Below are 19,732 nucleotides of genomic sequence, written 5' to 3' on the forward strand. Positions count from 1 at the left end.
TTTCGGCTATAAAAAAGGGTGTATAAAAACGTGTCGTATTGTAGAAAAAAATTCTAATAGATATAGATAATATTTATTTGTGAATTTTATTTATTTATAAAGTCTTCTTGTATTATTTATATCCGATGATAAATTTTTATGATTTGATAAAATTTTGCATACATTTTCATTGAAAAGATCGCTAAGAATTAAGAATAGCAAAATAATAAATATTTTTTATTCCAGGAAATGTCTAAGAACGGATCTAAGAAAGTGTCAAATTTGGCTTATTGAGGGGGTAATACTAAGGAAGAGGTTGCAAAGAGTTCCACTCATGTAATCCTGGTGCCAGAAGATTTTGTTGTAAAAAGAATATTGAAGACGATTGGTTAGAAGAGAAACTATCCTGCATACAGAAGTCTACACTAAAGGGGTAGTTTAGTTTGATGAAAACTCGTGCCACTTCCATTTCATCAGGACAAAGCTTATGAAAAGTAAGTTTCAGTATGTATTTCTTTTTTATTACAAAATATCAATTTTTTATGTTTAGAGTTATGATACGAAATGAGATGACATATTCATAAAATGATCCAACGTTAGATGATATTTATTGAAACATGGAACTTTTCGTTCCTATTTCGAATGTATCTTTTTAATTTATTAGTTTCGACACAAGTGAATTGATTTAAATTTTTTCGGAGTATTATAAAATTTTGGAAATTGACGTCGTCTAACGAAACTCAATAATACGGTTGAGAAAAATATAAAAAACTAACATCTGTGCCAAGGTTGACATAAATCTAAAAATGAACATTGTGTACCCCTTTTTTATTTCACCCTTCTGTTAACCCCTTTTTTTAGAGGACCCAAACGGTTCTAGAAAAGCGGCGAGGGGGGTTTCATAACAAAAAAAAATTCGCTGGAAAGTTTTTTTTTCCTCATAATAAACTATTTAAGGAAGTGCTCATGTCAATTATAATTAATTAAATTAGGTTAATTACTACGATTATGATAGCTAATTGTTATAGAGTTTATTGTTTTGTTCAATTTTTCGAATTTAGGTTAAAAAATTTTTTAAAGCACTGAATGGTCAATACTCTTGAAATCAGAAGGGGTGTGGCTATCGTAAAAAATATATGTCTATATGTATATATAGAGCTTTTTCTCTACAGCAGCCTCGAGTTTTGCTATTGCAGAATCGTCAAAGTGGGTGGAGCTTATTTTCCCTTGCGCTTTGCATCTCTTTACTTTCAAAGAAGGGTTTGTCAGTTTAGAGTATGATTTTTACTGACAAACATGAGAATAAATTTTATCGTATAAAATATTATTAGACTATTCTAATTTTTAGTAAAAATATATACATTTGTTTGCGAATGGAAGATCGTCCATTATTCTAGTTTAAATGAAAATAAGTGTTTGCCAATTTTATTAATGTTATCTGTATCATTGAACTGCTATATTAGAAATTCACGTCTATTAATAAATTAAAAATCTTCATGTCGCCGTAAATTTTTTCTCATTTTAAGTGTTTTCTTAATCATGGGTGACGATGAAACTCTTTGCGTAATGGCGGACGAAGAGACGCAATTCTTGAAAAGCATAAAAATGGGAATAGGATAAAAAATGATATTAGTGAGTGGAGAGTGTGAATTTATTGGTGAGTTACAATGAAAAATTACGAACTTAACTTTTTTTATTTATTTGGTTTGTTCATTTTTAGATGTATACCAATAAATCTCTCCTATTTCTGGCATCTTTTTTAAATCTATTTTTTTCGTATTAAAGGAAAGTAAAGCAGATTCTTAATATTTTATTCAATCAAATTTATTTAATAAATAAACTACATACACCTTACATAATTATACTAATTATTGAATATTTAATTTTATTTCTATTTTAAAGTTTTGTTCGTCTTAATAATTACTTCTCATTTAATAAATAGTTGCATCTTGACTTTAAAATCAATTGTGTTAAATAGAGTAAAAATATAATGAAATAAAAACATAAACTTTCTTAAACGATAACTCTATCGTTTATGAGATGTGATTGATGACACTTACGAATGTAGCACTGATGTAATATTGAAAAATCTCTATTTAGTTGGCAAAAGTTCAGCTAATAAAGAGTTTAATGTTATATTGTTGAAATTACATCTTAAAATTTATAAAAATTAAAAAAGAAATACACTATCTTCATTTCAGTATCATTAAAATTCTAAATTAACATTATTTTTACATTGACGTCGTATCAATATTAGGTTTTATCAAACGTTACAGACTTTGGGACTATCGCTTATATTTATTATTAGAGCTATTGTTTCATGAATTAAAGATTTTTGACACTTGTAAAAATCTCCAACATACCGTCTAGATCATGTCAATAAATTAAATACCATAACAGCTATTTGAGTGAGATAACAAAGAGACAAAATTATCAACTGCTTAATATCCATTAATGTCTCTTTCTTTTTCCAGATGATTCACGATAGTTTGACATATGTTGTTAATTTGGGTCAACGTTCTAGATGATAGAAGACACCTTCAAAATGCAAATCAACTGATAAACTTACAATATCGACTAGAGGACATCTTCTGGTAAGTGAGAAACTTTAATGACTAGATTGTTCAATCACTTAATTTGATTAATCATCAGTTCATCAGGAAATTCATATTTCCGGGAGCTAATGTTTTCTTTCTTCTGGACATCTCTGTTTTGTCACTCAACATTACTGCTCTCTGCTATATCTTCTGTAAATGTCTGTACCAAATAAATGATATTTACTCTTGAAGATCGTTTGACTCGTTCAAAGTGTTGGATCTTCCTTGAATGTATTACCTTTAAAAATATCAATAATCCGCTTGTCATTCAGTTCGTACCTTCTGGATGACAGGAAAATATTGAACAATATTCAAATACATTATTTGAATTTATCAATATCTTTAGCTCTAAAGCAAAGATACACGTTCGTTTTTCTTGTTCAAATCGACTAAAAACAAACAGTTTCCTATCATTTTTCAAATACTATTAATCCAATATTTAATCGCTATCTTTTTATTATAGTATATTTATATAAGTATATTTTTTCATAAATGTCTGATGTTTTACATTTTTATTAGTTACCAGTCCAAGTTTTTAATCAAAAACTATTTTTAATGTCACTGCAATTTTTATTGGAATTTTTTACTTCGCCTTATGTTTCAAGCTTTGAAGGCGTTCAAGTACACTGAAAAAACAGCTTTCGTAAGATCAGAAAATTTTTCTCTATTATCAAAAAAATTGTTTTAGCTTATTTTGAAAACCGCAATTTACGGGTATCTACAAAACTTTTTCGTAAGGTAAGTAATATAGTCTTTCTTCGAATTGAAATAGAATTTTCTGGTCCTACGAAAACTGTTTTTTCAATGTATCGATGAATGATTAATTGAAAGATGTCTGAAACCTATTGTTTTGAATAATGCTTTTCGTTAAAAAAAAAATTTTATTTATGCTATCATTCATTACAGAAGTAAAAAACAAAATACATTATGAATAAGAAGATTAATATAATTTTTATCAATATACTATTAATATTTACATGTATTAAAAAAAAACTAATTGCAAAAATGCCATCAATAAACAGTGCATTTATTGAACATTTCTATGGAATACAAAACAACCAAGAGTTGCAAATAGATCGCCTTACTCGTAATCTTATCCACATATAATAATATACAATTTCAAATTAATAATTTAAGAAAATAATAGATATAAAATTTTAATACAGTTGTTTATGATATGCATTTTGTACTTGGCGTTTTTCACAAAATGAGAAGAATCAAAGATACCAAAGATGTTAGAAAAAGCACGAAATTCGCAATTGAATGTAATTAGAAAAGAAAAGAAAAAAAACACAACATGTGTACTACAACAAATAAGTTCATAATACATTTATATTGTCGAAATAAGAAGAATTTATTCAACAGTCTTTTTTCAATTGCGGTTGTACAAAGAGTAAAGTACTTCATGCTGTTATTTTGTATTGTCCATATATCTAACTTGAATGAAAATATTTTATCATGGTATACTATCTAAAAACCCACTATTTCCAGAATCGAAAACCCGAAGCACAATAAATTTCCAAAAAACATTATTATCCAATAAAAACCACAGCAACAAGAAAACGATACTGCCAATGACAAAAAAAGAAGAGCATAACTCTAAATTCCGCCGGAACCTCCTCCAGTAGGAGTTCCTGTTGCTCCACCACCAGGTGTCGATCCTGTTGCTCCGACACCGGTTGGCAGTCCAGTTGCTCCACCACCGGTTGGGAGTCCAGTTGCTCCACCACCAGGTGCAAAGCCTCTTACTCCGCCACCAGTTGTCAATCCAGTTGCTCCACCACCAGGTGCAAAGTGTCCTACTCCACTACCGGTTGGGAGTCCAGTTGCTCCACCACCAGGTGCAAAGCCTCCTACTCCACTACCCGTTGGGAGTCCAGTTGCTCCGCCACCCGTTGGCAGTCCAGTTGCTCCGCCACCGGTTGGGAGTCCAGTTGTTCCGCCACTAGTTGTCAATCCTGTTGCTCCACCACCAGGTGCAAAGCCTCTTACTCCGCCACCGGTTGTCAATCCAGTTGCTCCACCACCAGGTGCAAAGTGTCCTACTCCCACGTTTGATCCGTGCTCGCACCCGCAGTCCAGTTGCTCCGCCACTAGTTGTCAATCCTGTTGCTCCACCACCAGGTGCAAAGCCTCCTACTCCACTACCGGTTGGAAGTCCAGTTGCTCCACCACCGGTGCGATCCTGTTGCTCCACCACCGGTTGGAGTCCAGTTGCTCCACCACCAGGTGCAAAGCCTCCTACTCCACTACCGGTTGGGAGTCCAGTTGCTCCACCACTAGTTGTCAATCCTGTTGCTCCACCACCAGGTGCAAAGCCTCTTACTCCGCCACCAGTTGTCAATCCAGTTGCTCCACCACCAGGTGCAAAGCCTCCTACTCCACTACCGGTTGGGAGTCCAGTTGCTCCACCACCGTTGTCGATCCTGTTGCTCCACCACCAGGTGCAAAGCCTCTTACTCCGCACCGTTGTCAATCCAGTTGCTCCACCACCAGGTGCAAAGCCTCCTACTCCACTACCGGTTGGAGTCCAGTTGCTCCACCACCAGGTTGCAAAGCCATCCTAGTTGCTCCGCCACCCGTTGGCAGTCCAGTTGCTCCGCCACCGTTGGGAGTCCAGTTGCTCCACCACCAGTTGTCAATCCTGTTGCTCCGCCACCGTTGCATCCGTTGCTCCACCACCAGGTGCAAAGTCCTCCACCGTTGGGATCGTTGCTCCGCCACCAGTTGTCAATCCTGTTGCTCCACCACCAGGTGCAAAGTGTCCTACTCCACCACCGGTTGGGCATCCAGTTGCTCCACCACCAGGTGCAAAGCCTCTACTCCCTACCGGTTGGATCCGTTGCTCCACCACCGGTTGCAGTCCGTTGCTCCACCACCGGTTGGGAGTCCAGTTGCTCCCACCAGGTGCAGCCTTTCCGCCACCAGTTGTCAATCCTGTTGCTCCACCACCAGGTGCAAAGCCTCCTACTCCACTACCGGTTGGGAGTCCAGTTGCTCCACCACCGGTTGTCGATCCTGTTGCTCCGCCACCCGTTGGCAGTCCAGTTGCTCCACCACCGGTTGGAGTCCAGTTGCTCCACCACCGGTGCGATCCTGTTCCCCACCCGTGCAGCCTTTGCTCCGCCACCGGTTGTCAATCCTGTTGCTCCCCGCCAGTGCAAAGCCTCTCTCCACTACCGGTTGGGAGTCCAGTTGCTCCACCACCGTTGTCATCCTGTTGCTCCACCACCCAGGTGCAGTCCTGTTGCTCCACCACCGGTTGGCAGTCCAGTTGCTCCACCACCGGTGCAGCCTCTTACTCCGCCACCAGTTGTCAATCCTGTTGCTCCACCGCCAGGTGCAAAGCCTCCTACTCCACTACCGGTTGGGAGTCCAGTTGCTCCACCACCGGTCATCCTGTTGCTCCCCACCGTTGCATCCTGTTGCTCCGCCACCCGTTGGCAGTCCAGTTGCTCCGCCACCGGTTGGGAGTCCAGTTGCTCCACCACTAGTTGTCAATCCTGTTGCTCCACCACCAGGTGCAAAGCCTCTTACTCCACTACCGGTTGGGCAGTCCAGTTGCTCCACCACCGGTTGTCGATCCTGTTGCTCCGCCACCCGTTGGCAGTCCAGTTGCTCCACCACCGGTTGGCAGTCCAGTTGCTCCACCACCAGTTGTCATCCTGTTGCTCCACCACCAGTGCATCCGTTGCTCCCCTACCGTTGGAGTCCAGTTGCTCCCCACCAGTTGTCAATCCAGTTGCTCCACTACCAGGTGCAAAGCCTCCTACTCCACTACCGGTTGGGAGTCCAGTTGCTCCACCACCGGTTGTCGATCCTGTTGCTCCGCCACCCGTTGGCAGTCCAGTTGCTCCACCACCGGTTAGGAGTCCAGTTGCTCCACCACCAGTTGTCAATCCTGTTGCTCCACCACCAGGTGCAAAGCCTCTTACTCCACCACCAGTTGTCAATCCAGTTGCTCCACCACCAGGTGCAAAGCCTCCTACTCCACTACCGGTTGGGAGTCCAGTTGCTCCACCACCGGTTGTCGATCCTGTTGCTCCACCACCAGGTGCAAAGCCTCTTACTCCGCCACCAGTTGTCAATCCAGTTGCTCCACCACCAGGTGCAAAGCCTCCTACTCCACTACCGGTTGGGAGTCCAGTTGCTCTACCACCAGGTGCAAAGCCTCCTACTCCACTACCGGTTGGGAGTCCAGTTGCTCCACCACCGGTTGTAAGTCCTGTTGCTCCACCACCAGGTGCAAAGCCTCCTACTCCACTACCGGTTGGAGTCCAGTTGCTCCACCACTAGTTGTCAATCCTGTTGCTCCACCGCCAGGTGCAAAGCCTCCTACTCCACTACCGGTTGGGAGTCCAGTTGCTCCACCACCGGTTGTCGATCCTGTTGCTCCACCACCGGTTGGAAGTCCAGTTGCTCCACCACCAGGTGCAAAGCCTCCTACTCCACTACCGGTTGGGAGTCCAGTTGCTCCACCACTAGTTGTCAATCCTGTTGCTCCACCACCAGGTGCAAAGCCTCTTACTCCGCCACCAGTTGTCAATCCTGTTGCTCCACCACCAGGTGCAAAGCCTCCTACTCCACTACCGGTTGGGAGTCCAGTTGCTCCACCACCGGTTGTCGATCCTGTTGCTCCGCCACCCGTTGGCAGTCCAGTTGCTCCCACCAGGTGCAAAGCTCCTACTACACTACCGGTTGGGAGTCCAGTTGCTCCACCACTAGTTGTCAATCCTGTTGCTCCACCACCAGGTGCAAAGCCTCTTACTCCGCCACCAGTTGTCAATCCAGTTGCTCCACCACCAGGTGCAAAGCCTCCTACTCCACTACCGGTTGGGAGTCCAGTTGCTCCACCACCGGTTGTCGATCCTGTTGCTCCGCCACCCGTTGGCAGTCCAGTTGCTCCACTACCGGTTAGGAGTCCAGTTGCTCCACCACTAGTTGTCAATCCTGTTGCTCCACCACCAGGTGCAAAGCCTCTTACTCCGCCACCAGTTGTTAATCCTGTTGCTCCACCGCCAGGTGCAAAGCCTCCTACTCCACTACCGGTTGGGAGTCCAGTTGCTCCACCACCGGTTGTCGATCCTGTTGCTCCACCACCAGGTGCAAAGCCTCTTACTCCACTACCGGTTGGGAGTCCAGTTGCTCCACCACCGGTTGTCGATCCTGTTGCTCCGCCACCCGTTGGCAGTCCAGTTGCTCCACCACCAGGTGCAAAGCCTCCTACTACACTACCGGTTGGGAGTCCAGTTGCTCCACCACTAGTTGTCAATCCTGTTGCTCCACCACCAGGTGCAAAGCCTCTTACTCCGCCACCAGTTGTCAATCCAGTTGCTCCACCACCAGGTGCAAAGCCTCCTACTCCACTACCGGTTGGGAGTCCAGTTGCTCCACCACCGGTTGTCGATCCTGTTGCTCCGCCACCCGTTGGCAGTCCAGTTGCTCCACTACCGGTTAGGAGTCCAGTTGCTCCACCACTAGTTGTCAATCCTGTTGCTCCACCACCAGGTGCAAAGCCTCTTACTCCGCCACCAGTTGTCAATCCTGTTGCTCCACCGCCAGGTGCAAAGCCTCCTACTCCACTACCGGTTGGAGTCCAGTTGCTCCACCACCGGTTGTCGATCCTGTTGCTCCGCCACCCGTTGGCAGTCCAGTTGCTCCACTACCGGTTAGGAGTCCAGTTGCTCCACCACTAGTTGTCAATCCTGTTGCTCCACCACCAGGTGCAAAGCCTCTTACTCCACTACCGGTTGGGAGTCCAGTTGCTCCACCACCGGTTGTCGATCCTGTTGCTCCGCCACCCGTTGGCAGTCCAGTTGCTCCACCACCAGGTGCAAAGCCTCATACTCACTACCGGTTGGGAGTCCAGTTGCTCCACCACTAGTTGTCAATCCTGTTGCTCCACCACCAGGTGCAAAGCCTCTTACTCCGCCACCAGTTGTCAATCCAGTTGCTCCACCACCAGGTGCAAAGCCTCCTACTCCACTACCGGTTGGGAGTCCAGTTGCTCCACCACCGGTTGTCGATCCTGTTGCTCCGCCACCCGTTGGCAGTCCAGTTGCTCCACTACCGGTTAGGAGTCCAGTTGCTCCACCACTAGTTGTCAATCCTGTTGCTCCACCACCAGGTGCAAAGCCTCTTACTCCGCCACCAGTTGTTAATCCTGTTGCTCCACCGCCAGGTGCAAAGCCTCCTACTCCACTACCGGTTGGGAGTCCAGTTGCTCCACCACCGGTTGTCGATCCTGTTGCTCCGCCACCCGTTGGCAGTCCAGTTGCTCCACTACCGGTTAGTCCAGTGTCCACGTTGCTCCACCACCAGGTGCAAAGCCTCTTACTCCGCCACCAGTTGTCAATCCTGTTGCTCCACCACCAGGTGCAAAGCCTCCTACTCCACTACCGGTTGGGAGTCCAGTTGCTCCACCACCGGTTGTCGATCCTGTTGCTCCGCCACCCGTTGGCAGTCCAGTTGCTCCACCACCGGTTAGGAGTCCAGTTGCTCCACCACCAGTTGTCAATCCTGTTGCTCCACCACCAGGTGCAAAGCCTCTTACTCCGCCACCAGTTGTCAATCCAGTTGCTCCACTACCAGGTGCAAAGCCTCCTACTCCACTACCGGTTGGGAGTCCAGTTGCTCCACCACCGGTTGTCGATCCTGTTGCTCCACCACCAGGTGCAAAGCCTCTTACTCCGCCACCAGTTGTCAATCCAGTTGCTCCACCACCAGGTGCAAAGCCTCTTACTCCACTACCGGTTGTGATCCTGTTGCTCCACCACCAGGTGCAAAGCCTCCTACTCCACTACCGGTTGGAAGTCCAGTTGCTCCACCACCGGTTGGAAGTCCAGTTGCTCCACCACCAGGTGCAAAGCCTCCTACTCCACTACCGGTTGGAAGTCCAGTTGCTCCACCACCGGTTGTCAATCCTGTTGCTCCACCACCAGTTGAAAGACCGGTTGCTCCACCACCAGGTGCAAACCTCCCTACTCCGCCACCGGTTGGGAGTCCAGTTGCTCCACCACCAGGTGCAGGGCCTATTACACCACTAGTTGCAGGTCCTGTGTATACACCGGAAGGTGGCCTAGTGGATACTCCTGAGTACCCACCACCAGGTATTACTGTTGACGCTCCTGGATATGTGCCCCCTGGTATTAATCCTGTTGCTCCACTTCCAGTTGCCGGTGCTCCTAGTGCACCTCCGGTTGTGAATTCTCTTCCTCTACCATCAGATGTTAATCCTGTTGCTCCACCACCAGGTGCAGGGCCTACTACTCCACTAGTTGCAGGTCCTGTGTATACACCGGAAGGTGGCCCAGTGGATACTCCTGAGTACCCACTACCAGGTATTATTGTTGACGCTCCTGGATATGCGCCACCTGGTATTAATGTAGTTGTTCCTGGATATGCACTTCCCGGTGTTACTGTAGACATTCCTGGATATGCGCCACCTGGTGGCCATGTCGGCACACTTGGGTAATCTCCACTCGGTCTCCATGTGGGTGCCCCTAGATATCCCCTACTAGGTGTCCATGTGGGTGCTCCCGGGTATCCACCTCCAGCTGTCCATGAAATTGCTCCTGGGTAAGAATTACTAGGTGTCCATGTAGGTGCTGCTGGGTATCCACCACTAGGTGTCCATGTCGGTGGTCCTGAGTATCCACTCCCTGGTATTCCAACGTATCCACTAGCCCGTCCTCCAATATAGCCTCCAGCATTCTTACCGTAGTCTGCTCCAGGACACGTTCCTGAACATCCTTTCGCTGGTAATTTTGTTTTTTCAACTATTGTTCTTATATGTTGGACAAATTCTTCAAAAGTAAGTCTTCTCCGTTGTCCAGTAGCACTGACATATTCTAAGTGATCATCGCCTAATAAACTCCCTGATGTCGAAGATATTGATGTACCTATATCGATACGTCCCCCAACATCTCCTGATGGAGTAGATGGACGATAAGAATCATAAGAACCTACTGGTGCAACACCAATGTTATAACCAAAATTGCTGTTGACTCCTCCCCCTCTACTATAAGCATTCATAGGAGGTTGAGAGTTAGCATACGGCATAGCTTGTACATTGTATCCAGTTTGGAAACCAACTGATGCATTTGGTAATGTTTTTTTATGAAACATACCACGAATCCTGTTAGCTGCCTGAATAGTGGAATTTGATCAAATGAGTCTTTTTATATGTCGAATAAGTTCGAGTATAATTAAAATAAGTGTATTTTATGTAGTTTCTTACATTATCAGCGACATTAGCTAGTTGATATTTCACATTACCACCAGCTCTGAGAAGATCACCTATTAAACTTCCAGTTACTGTTCCTCCAGCATTGAAGGTTCCTGAGTGACTGAAGTGAGCACTTGTCTTGAAAAAAAGGAAACTGTGAATTAATGTTTATTTTTTTTTCTTGATTGATAATGTACTTGGTTAGTAATCTAGGATTTTTAGGCAATATTGGGTATAATCTATTTTCTCGATATTTTAATCTAATTTATATCTTACAGCTAAATCCGAAATAAATATGGAATAAATAAATATGTCAGGAAAAGACTTCTACAGAATAGAAACAAGGGAATTACAGTTAACAGTGGTCTTACCTGACTTAGCACGCAGAGCAAAGCAAAAATTTGTAAAAATTGACCATACATTCTCATGGTACCAAACAATGAACAAGTAATGAATTGATAACGCAATGGTAGCTCTACTTATTTATACTGAATACTTATAGTATTAACATTGCCAAATGGTAGAATTACAACTTGTACAAATATTGTTTATCTGTGAATTACGAAGAACTAAAAAGAATATTATTATTAAGGAAGACTGAGCAGAGTATATTATCTGGATGATTTTTAAGAACCAGCGCGTCCAATTTGCATACACGTGTGCTTTTTGCATAAATTAAAAAGTGGTATTCCCAATTTATGACGCCTAGACAGGTGCGATTATGATTTCGATTGACCTCATTTCTTTGTGTTTTTGATGAATATTATTAAAAAAAGTTTATTTAAATGTTATTTTTGTCTAGCAGGTAAACAAGATGTAGTTACTGTATTTGATAAATTCGATTTTGTTTTATTATTTTAAAGTATTAAATTCAGGAATAAAGAATAATACTGAAAATTTTGAGTAAAAGAAAGAGAATTTCATCTTTTATTTTTGATGTTATTGATCATCCAAAGATGAATGTATCTCTTCCTAGATTCATCTTCTCGTTTTATTCGTTCATAAAAAAAGGGTATGAGCACGCTTTGATCCATTAAACGAAGTACATAAAAAAAGCATAATACAGTAGAGAAAAAATCGAATTATTAGAGATAATATTTGTTGGTGTATTTAGTTTGTGTATGAAATTTACTTGTGCTCCTTTGACCTACAGTAAAAAGATGTACATGAACGTGTCGTATTGTAGAAAAAAATTCTAATAGATATAGATAATATTTATTTGTGAATTTTATTTATTTATAAAGTCTTCTTGTATTATTTACATTCGATGATAAATTTTTATGATTTGATAAAATTTTGCATACATTTCCATTGAAAACATCGCTAAGAATTAAGAATAGTACAATAATGAATATTTTTTATTCCAGGAAATGTCTAAGAACGGATCTAAGAAAGTGTCAAATTTGGCTTATTGAGGGGGTAATATATTAGGGGGGTAATATATTAGGGGGTAATATATTATATATTATTGAGGGGGTAGTATACTAAGGAAGAGGTTGCAAAAGGTTCCACTCATGTAATCCTGGTGCCAGAAGATTTTGTTGTAAAAAGAATATTGAAGACGATTGGTTAGAAGAGAAACTATCCTGCATACAGAAGTCTACACTAAAGGGGTAGTTAAGTTTGGTGAAAACTCGTGCCACTTCCATTTCATCAGGACAAAGCTTATGAAAAGTAAGTTTCAGTATGTATTTCTTTTTTATTACAAAATATCAATTTTTTATGTTTAGAGTTATGATACGAAATGAGATGACATATTCATAAAATGATCCAACGTTAGATGATATTTATTGAAACATGGAACTTTTCGTTCCTATTTCGAATGTATCTTTTTAATTTATTAGTTTCGACACAAGTGAATTGATTTAAATTTTTTCGGAGTATTATAAAATTTTGGAAATTGACGTCGTCTAACGAAACTCAATAATACGGTTGAGAAAAATATAAAAAACTAACATCTGTGCCAAGGTTGACATAAATCTAAAAATGAACATTGTGTACCCCTTTTTTATTTCACCCTTCTGTTAACCCCTTTTTTTAGAGGACCCAAACGGTTCTAGAAAAGCGGCGAGGGGGGTTTCATAACAAAAAAAAATTCGCTGGAAAGTTTTTTTTTCCTCATAATAAACTATTTAAGGAAGTGCTCATGTCAATTATAATTAATTAAATTAGGTTAATTACTACGATTATGATAGCTAATTATTATAGAGTTTATTGTTTTGTTCAATTTTTCGAATTTAAGTTGAAAAATTTTTTAAAGCACTGAATGGTCAATACTCTTGAAATCAGAAGGGGTGTGGCTATCGTAAAAAATATATGTCTATATGTATATATAGAGCTTTCTCTCTACAGCAGCCTCGAGTTTTGCTATTGCAGAATCGTCAAAGTGGGTGGAGCTTATTTTCCCTTGCGCTTTGCATCTCTTTACTTTCGAAGAAGGGTTTGTCAGTTTAGAGTATGATTTTTACTGACAAACATGAGAATAAATTTTATCGTATAAAATATTATTAGACTATTCTAATTTTTAGTAAAAATATATACATTTGTTTGCGAATGGAAGATCGTCCATTATTCTAGTTTAAATGAAAATAATTTTTTGCCAATTTTATTAATGTTATCTGTATCATTGAACTGCTATATTAGAAATTCACGTCTATTAATAAATTAAAAATCTTCATGTCGCCGTAAATTTTTTCTCATTTTAAGTGTTTTCTTAATCATGGGTGACGATGAAACTCTTTGCGTAATGGCGGACGAAGAGACGCAATTCTTGAAAAGCATGAAAATGGGAATAGGATAAAAAATGATATTAGTGAGTGGAGAGTGTGAATTTATTGGTGAGTTACAATGAAAATAATTTATTTAAAATTCGTTTTTATTTGGTTTATTTATTATAATTATACTCATTATAAAATATTTCATTTCATTTTTTTCTACTGGCTTCTTTATGAATGAGTAAATCTTTTCGAAACTATTTTTTTTTTACTGACAATGAGTTTTTATACGTAATAAATTTCAATTATCCTCTCAAATATTATAATGCCATACATCGCAAATAATTCTGGCTCAATCAAAAGTATCTGTATGTCATATGTCAAATAAATTTGAGTTAAAGTTGTTTAAAATTTACGCAATTTAAAACAGAATTCTACTTTTAATTGATAAATAGTATTTGTTTTGGTGTAATTTCCGCCATAAAGTTGATATGGTTGCAGTTCAAATGTAATATAGTGCTAAAGATGTTTAAAATTCAAAAGTTTATCTCACTTCGAATATCTTTGTAAAAAATATTCTTAAAAAAAAGTAATCAAATCGGGAAACTGCTTCATAATCCATTTCTGATGATAATACAACCGGATTATGATATAATAAAAAAGATACTTTCTATACATTAAAAAAATATTGAATACAATACTTTATATTTAACAATAAAAATCATATTTGCTACTTCTATTCCTTGAATTAAACACTTTTGACACTTGTAAAAATCTTCAACATACCGTCCAGATCATGTCAATAAATTAAATACCATAACAGCTACTTGAGTGAGATAACAAAGAGACAAAATTATCAACTGCTTAATATCCATTAATGTCTCTTTCTTTTTCCAGATGATTCACGATAGTTTGACATATGTTGTTAATTTGGGTCAACGTTCTAGATGATAGAAGACACCTTCAAAATGCAAATCAACTGATAAACTTACAATATCGACTAGAGGACATCTTCTGGTAAGTGAGAAACTTTAATGACTAGATTGTTCAATCACTTAATTTGATTAATCATCAGTTCATCAGGAAATTCATATTTCCGGGAGCTAATGTTTTCTTTCCTCTGGGCATCTCTGTTTTATCACTCAACATTACTGCTCTCTGCTATATCTTCTGTAGACGTCTGTAGCAAACAAATGGTATCTACTCTTTCAAATAATGTGATCTTTTGTTGGCATGTCTGACCAGTTACACTTATCCTTTTATATCTACTTCGGGTATACTACCCTTAAAAAAATCAATAAAAGTCTGGTGGTTCTGATGTCGTCCTGCAGATGACAGGATAATGCTCTTCAATAGCATTCAAACGAATGATTGCAATGAATAAACTTTTTTAGCTTTAAAGCAAAGATAAAAATTTATTTTTACAATCAAATCTAACTTCAAAAATAGTTAATTTTCTTTTATTTTCAAATAGTTTAATATAATATGTAATTATACAAAACATTTTCCTATAAATTATTTTCATATTATTCAAATATTTTTAAACGAATTTTCAAAAATGCTACTTGCTAATTTTCATTTGCATTGAATCAAGTTCAAAAAGCTTCAATCTTCAAAGTAACGTAACATTGGAGGAGATCCTTGTGGCACGTTCAGGATTCTTGTTCTTCTCTCACTTGCAGGAGCCCATTGAGGTCCTGACGCTGAAGGTATTGATGCTCCTATGCCTATTTGACCTCCTACACTTCCTGGAGGAACAAATGGGCGATAAAAATCATCAGGATTGGCTGGTGGAACATCAACGTTATATCCCAAATTTCCATCGACTCTTCCTCCAACACCTGGTCCTTCTCTACCATAAATGTCCGATGTTGGTTGAAACACGTCACGAATTCTATCAAATACCTGAATTTTAAGAATAAATACAATAAATAATATGGTTAGTAAACATGAAATAGGTATATTTTTAATAGATTTCTTACATTATCAGAAACATCAGCTAGTTGATATTTTACATTGCCACTAGCTCTCAGTAGATCTCCAAGAATACTTCCACTTACGTATAAATTCGCCTTGTAAAAGAGAAGATAATTTTTCACTATCATTAAATTATCAATTTATTAAAATTAATTCTATTTTTAAAAGGAATTTATGATTCTTAGGTGCTGTTTAATGTTATTTGCTTCTATAATAATATTGCTGATGCTAGCTTCAAAAAATTGACCTAAAATACTTAGAAAGTAAATTCAAAACTAAACTGTAATACTTTTTTCTTTGACAAAACTCTACTGGATCAGTCAGAAATATGATATTTTATAATAATTTTACCTGGCTTATCACACAGATCAAAATAAAAAAATAGAACATTTTGATTCAATCAAAACAATGAACAAATTAGTAATGAATTGATAAAATGATCATAGCCACTACTTATTTATACTGAATACTTTGAATATTAATATAGCAAATTGGTAGAATCACAACTTGTGCAAATATCGTTTATCAAAACTGTCAAGAATTACGAAAAACTCGGGAAAAAATGTTTCATCAGTCTGGTTTTGATTTCTACTAGATAAGCTGGGTCAATAAAGTCAACTAGACATAGTTGAATAGTTTTCTCAAAAGTAACTTATGTATTTGAATTGTTTTCACTAAATAGCTTTTCTATTTTCCATGCTAAAATATCTCAACATTAGTTTCGATTTATATTCGGTTTTTCTTCCATTCCAATCATTTATCGAAATCTTCTGAAATGTTTACCCAGCATCAAAGTCATCCGAATTGCAAGCTTTGAGTTTGCTTTGCCTCAAGCTTTAAGGGGCTGAAATCCTCAAAGTAACGATATATTCGGAGAGTTCCCCGTTGAACGCTTGAAATTCTCGTTCTTCTGTTGCTTATTTTTTTCCTTCTTTTACTTTATTCCGCTACACTTTGGTCTATCTTTTTTTATCCTTTGCCTTCTTCTGTGGTACGTGGCTTGTGTTTGCATTTCTCTCCCTGGGGAAGGTAGACGTGCAATTTCGAAAAGCCGATTTCAATTCCGTTTTCTTTTCAGAAAGGAAATCTCGAGAGCTACAGTCTGAAGTCCAAGACTTGCTCGGGTGTTGGAGGGTGAGCGGTCACTCGGGATTACGCGAGTTATATACGAGCTTGAGAATACGTGTGAAAATCTAACGATTTCTACGAGGATTGCCAATCATTCCTGAATTACCACTTTTAAGTGTTATCTTCACATCATGCTTTACCTTGGGATCAGAAGGTAAATTGAACATATTTTACCAATTGATTGAAATTGGATTGAAATTGTTGTTATTTATTTTTTTTTTTTACCCAAAGATTTGATTGAATGCAAAATATTTCATATAAAGAGCGATGAATTAATTTTGAAAAAGGTATAAATGCACAATCAGCAGAGATTTAAGGTTCGATGTAAAGAAAGAGGAATCCCCAATATTTCAAGTAAGAAAGACAGGAGTGATGGTGAGGGGAAATGAGAAGCGTGCGCAGAGTCGAACAGTAGAAGAATAGAGTTGACGGGGCGAAAATCATGAAGGCCGGAAACGGAAACGAAGCTCATCGTTATACTTGGCATCTAGCGCCAGTCTTTCATGAAAAGTCCTTACAATACAAATTGAAATTTTTTTTCGATATGACTATTGTGTCAATTATAAATAACTGTGCATTTGAGTAACATTTGATCGAATTTTGGAGTACTTATAGCTTTTTTTTTCTTCTTCATGATTAAGTATCAAGGAACATAATGATATCAATATCAAGAAACATTAGTGGTTTAATTTATGATGAAAAATCTGTAGTTGATTCTACTGCTATCGTTTATTATCTGACTGACATAAAAATATTGTTATGCTGGAATACAACATCAATGTCAGAACTACAATGTTTCCGTCTTTTCAGTTACTATGGTCACATAAACACATTTTTATATGACACAGGAGTAGATATATTTCTTTAGCCTTGGAGTCAAGCGGGTGGCGACGTGTTTCATGAAAAAGGTTCAACGTTCTTTGTTGGCGTCCTTTCGTCGACTATTGGTATTCCAACGTCGTGTTCATCCCTCGACTTTACTCAACACACCCTTACAATCCCTTGTGCATTCGTCAAGCTTTTGATCCAGAGTTGAAATATCCATTTTTATTTAATCTTGATACAAGTATGCAGAAAATTTATTTATAAACCTTGGATCATTTCTAATACAGTAAATTTATCAAAAACTCATGAAGAATCGTGCACGAATGAAGCAATTCATGCTGATAGACTTACTTACTCAAAGTAAAAAAAAATCTGAATTTTAAAAGTTATTAGAGTTGATTTTCTTTTTGCATAATATTTTATGTTTATTTATAATTGGATTAAATCTGAATAAATATTCATTAGTAAAAAGTTAATTTGTGAAAAATACGCGTGAGAAGTAATTACTTATCAGAAATGGATGTGGATATTTGAAAAGGAATATTTAGCAAGTGAAAGAATAAAAGACCAGGAGAGGCGAATAGCCAACTTTGTAAGAGAATTACTTAACTCTTAGGCATTGCTTTCGAACTAATAAAAACTTTACAGCCTTGTAATGAATGCAAGAAATAATTATCTCATGAATACATTACGGTTTTAGTATCCTCCAATATGGAACGAACCGTAAAAGCATATGGCATTATCGAAGTAAGATTTAATCTTAGATTTTTAACAAAATATTTTATATAATTAAGAATTTTTATTTATTATCATTTATGTTTTCTTTATTCATTTTTATAATGTTAGTTAACTTGTTCCAGTTTCTATATGCTAGATTTCTACATGAGGTTTTTACTTTTGTTTGTTCACATCTACACATTACAGTAGACAGCTTTTGTAAGAAATGAAAGACAGGCTAGAAAAAGAGGAAAGAAAATGTCACAAGGTGATTGATAGTTTTACGACACGCCTAGTTTTTCCCTTAAACAAGTAAAGGGGTGAGTGAGTTTGGAAAAGCTCCATGTACTTGAGGGAATCAGTCACAGGATCACTTTGTTCTTGATGGTCGTACAACAAATGTGCATCCATTTCTTCTGTCTGTCATTAAAGTTTTATCATGGTTTTCTCTATTATGCAGTAGAGAGCTGATTAACGTTATCCTTAATTTGTAGGAGAATACATTTATTTAATGATAGCTAATGCTGTAATGACTTTATCAATTTTCATTCATTGTGATATTTTTAAGCTATATATACACTAATAAACCCTTGAGTTACTTTACTCATACTCGTCCATCTGGCTTGACATTTTAGTGATAATAGTAAATCAATAATTCAATATAATTTTGTAAAGTTCTATTTAGTTGCTCTAGATTTTTTTTTGTTGAAAAATAGCTAACTAGATTGAAGTGTTCTCATGCTTGATTAATCATTTTTTAGGTATTAAGACAATTCAATTGATTGAACATTTATATTTAAAGATTTCAAGGATAAGAAATAATGATAGAGATGATAATTTATGTTAGCATTATCATAAAATATATAAAGCAATAAAAAATTTAATTTTTGTAAAAAATGAAAGCTATTTAGGGTGAAACAACCCTCATCGAATTTTCTTGATTAACAGGAAAATTAATTGTTAATTTTTTTCTATCATCATTCATATTCATGATAAGAAAAATTGAACTATTATATTAAAGATAACTAGTCAATAATTTTTAAGATAAATTTATCATGAAAAATAGAATTGAAGCTGCATAAAAAGTTGATCTGTCATTAGTTCGTGAATATAACAAGCTTTTACACTTTATAGAATCTATTGGACCCATTTATCAAATATTCAAACTGATCTAAAGTAATTTTTTAAAATTTCCGTCTTAAATTTCCTCGGAGAATTCGTGAGCCATTGAATGGTTATGTATTATTCGCAAGAAACTGAGCCACATGGACTCAAGGGTAGTTTAAAATTGCCAAGAGGACTCCCATCATTTTTTTCCAACCTTCGATTTGGCAAAATCGCTGGAATGTGTTTTTTTTCGTGCTCTCGAACACGTCACATGAATAAAAAAATATCCTTCAAAGTTACGGGTTCCAACGTATGTTCACCCTCCCTCTGTTGAGAGGCCTGCATATGGGAAAATAAAAGCTAAAAGTGTCTGGAATTTGACTGAAATATTCAATCGATAAAATGCCACTATGTTACCACTGTTATCAAGAAATCAGCTTATCTTTTTTCTAAAAGTTATT

The 19,732-nt window shown here is 38.3% G+C and overlaps 3 protein-coding genes and 1 long non-coding RNA gene across 5 annotated transcripts in view; 2 read left to right on the plus strand and 2 right to left on the minus strand.

Moving 5' to 3' along the window:
• The first annotated feature begins 3,581 nt into the window (after nt 1-3,581).
• LOC118073297 (proline-rich extensin-like protein EPR1) lies at nt 3,582-5,143 on the plus strand. The gene is made up of 3 exons (XM_035093712.1): nt 3,582-3,663; nt 4,205-4,606; nt 4,659-5,143. The coding sequence occupies exons 1-3, from the start codon at nt 3,582-3,584 to the stop codon at nt 5,141-5,143; spliced, it is 969 nt and encodes a 322-aa protein (XP_034949603.1).
• A 71-nt stretch (nt 5,144-5,214) lies between these two features.
• LOC118073298 (glycine-rich cell wall structural protein 1.0-like) lies at nt 5,215-5,974 on the minus strand. Its single transcript, XM_035093713.1, has 2 exons — nt 5,809-5,974; nt 5,215-5,672 (listed from the first exon to the last, which is right to left on the minus strand). Exons 1-2 carry the CDS (start codon nt 5,972-5,974, stop codon nt 5,215-5,217), a joined length of 624 nt encoding a protein of 207 aa, XP_034949604.1.
• Nucleotides 5,975-6,109: 135 nt separating this feature from the next.
• LOC118073299 (uncharacterized transmembrane protein DDB_G0289901-like) lies at nt 6,110-11,231 on the minus strand. The gene is made up of 7 exons (XM_035093714.1): nt 11,175-11,231; nt 10,816-10,941; nt 9,319-10,724; nt 8,895-9,259; nt 8,324-8,820; nt 6,836-8,238; nt 6,110-6,758 (listed from the first exon to the last, which is right to left on the minus strand). Exons 1-7 carry the CDS (start codon nt 11,229-11,231, stop codon nt 6,110-6,112), a joined length of 4,503 nt encoding a protein of 1,500 aa, XP_034949605.1.
• Nucleotides 11,232-12,314: 1,083 nt separating this feature from the next.
• LOC118073342 (uncharacterized) overlaps nt 12,315-19,732 on the plus strand; it is a 50,774-nt gene continuing 43,356 nt past the window's right edge. Inside the window, exons 1-4 of one of the 2 annotated variants that reach the window (XR_004691094.1) lie at nt 12,315-12,477; nt 13,510-13,640; nt 14,415-14,534; nt 16,573-16,776. This is a non-coding gene — a long non-coding RNA (uncharacterized lncRNA). The remainder of the gene's footprint in view (nt 12,478-13,509; nt 13,641-14,414; nt 14,535-16,572; nt 16,777-19,732) is intronic. The other variant, XR_004691095.1, reaches the window with a different exon arrangement.

Source organism: Chelonus insularis, unplaced genomic scaffold (assembly GCF_013357705.1).
Source record: "Chelonus insularis isolate UGA/USDA-ARS -01 unplaced genomic scaffold, ASM1335770v1 scaffold_277_pilon, whole genome shotgun sequence".
NCBI classification, from domain to species: Eukaryota; Metazoa; Arthropoda; class Insecta; order Hymenoptera; family Braconidae; genus Chelonus; species Chelonus insularis.

Coding starts and splice junctions, on each gene's coding strand:
- LOC118073297 (XM_035093712.1), top strand. CDS start 3,582: ATGCCATCAATAAACAGTGCATTTATTGAACATTTCTATGGAATACAA. Junction 3,664..4,204: donor GCAAATAGATCGCCTTACTC/GTAATCTTATCC, acceptor CTCCTCCAGTAG/GAGTTCCTGTTGCTCCACCA. Junction 4,607..4,658: donor TCCAGTTGCTCCACCACCAG/GTGCAAAGTGTC, acceptor CCCGCAGTCCAG/TTGCTCCGCCACTAGTTGTC.
- LOC118073299 (XM_035093714.1), bottom strand. CDS start 11,231: ATGAGAATGTATGGTCAATTTTTACAAATTTTTGCTTTGCTCTGCGTG. Junction 10,725..10,815: donor TAGCTAATGTCGCTGATAAT/GTAAGAAACTAC, acceptor TCCACTATTCAG/GCAGCTAACAGGATTCGTGG. Junction 9,260..9,318: donor GGATCACAACCGGTAGTGGA/GTAAGAGGCTTT, acceptor TGGCGGAGTAAG/AGGCTTTGCACCTGGTGGTG.
- LOC118073298 (XM_035093713.1), bottom strand. CDS start 5,974: ATGACCGGTGGTGGAGCAACTGGACTCCCAACCGGTAGTGGAGTAGGA. Junction 5,673..5,808: donor AGCAACAGGACTGCACCTGG/GTGGTGGAGCAA, acceptor GGTGGGGAACAG/GATCGCACCGGTGGTGGAGC.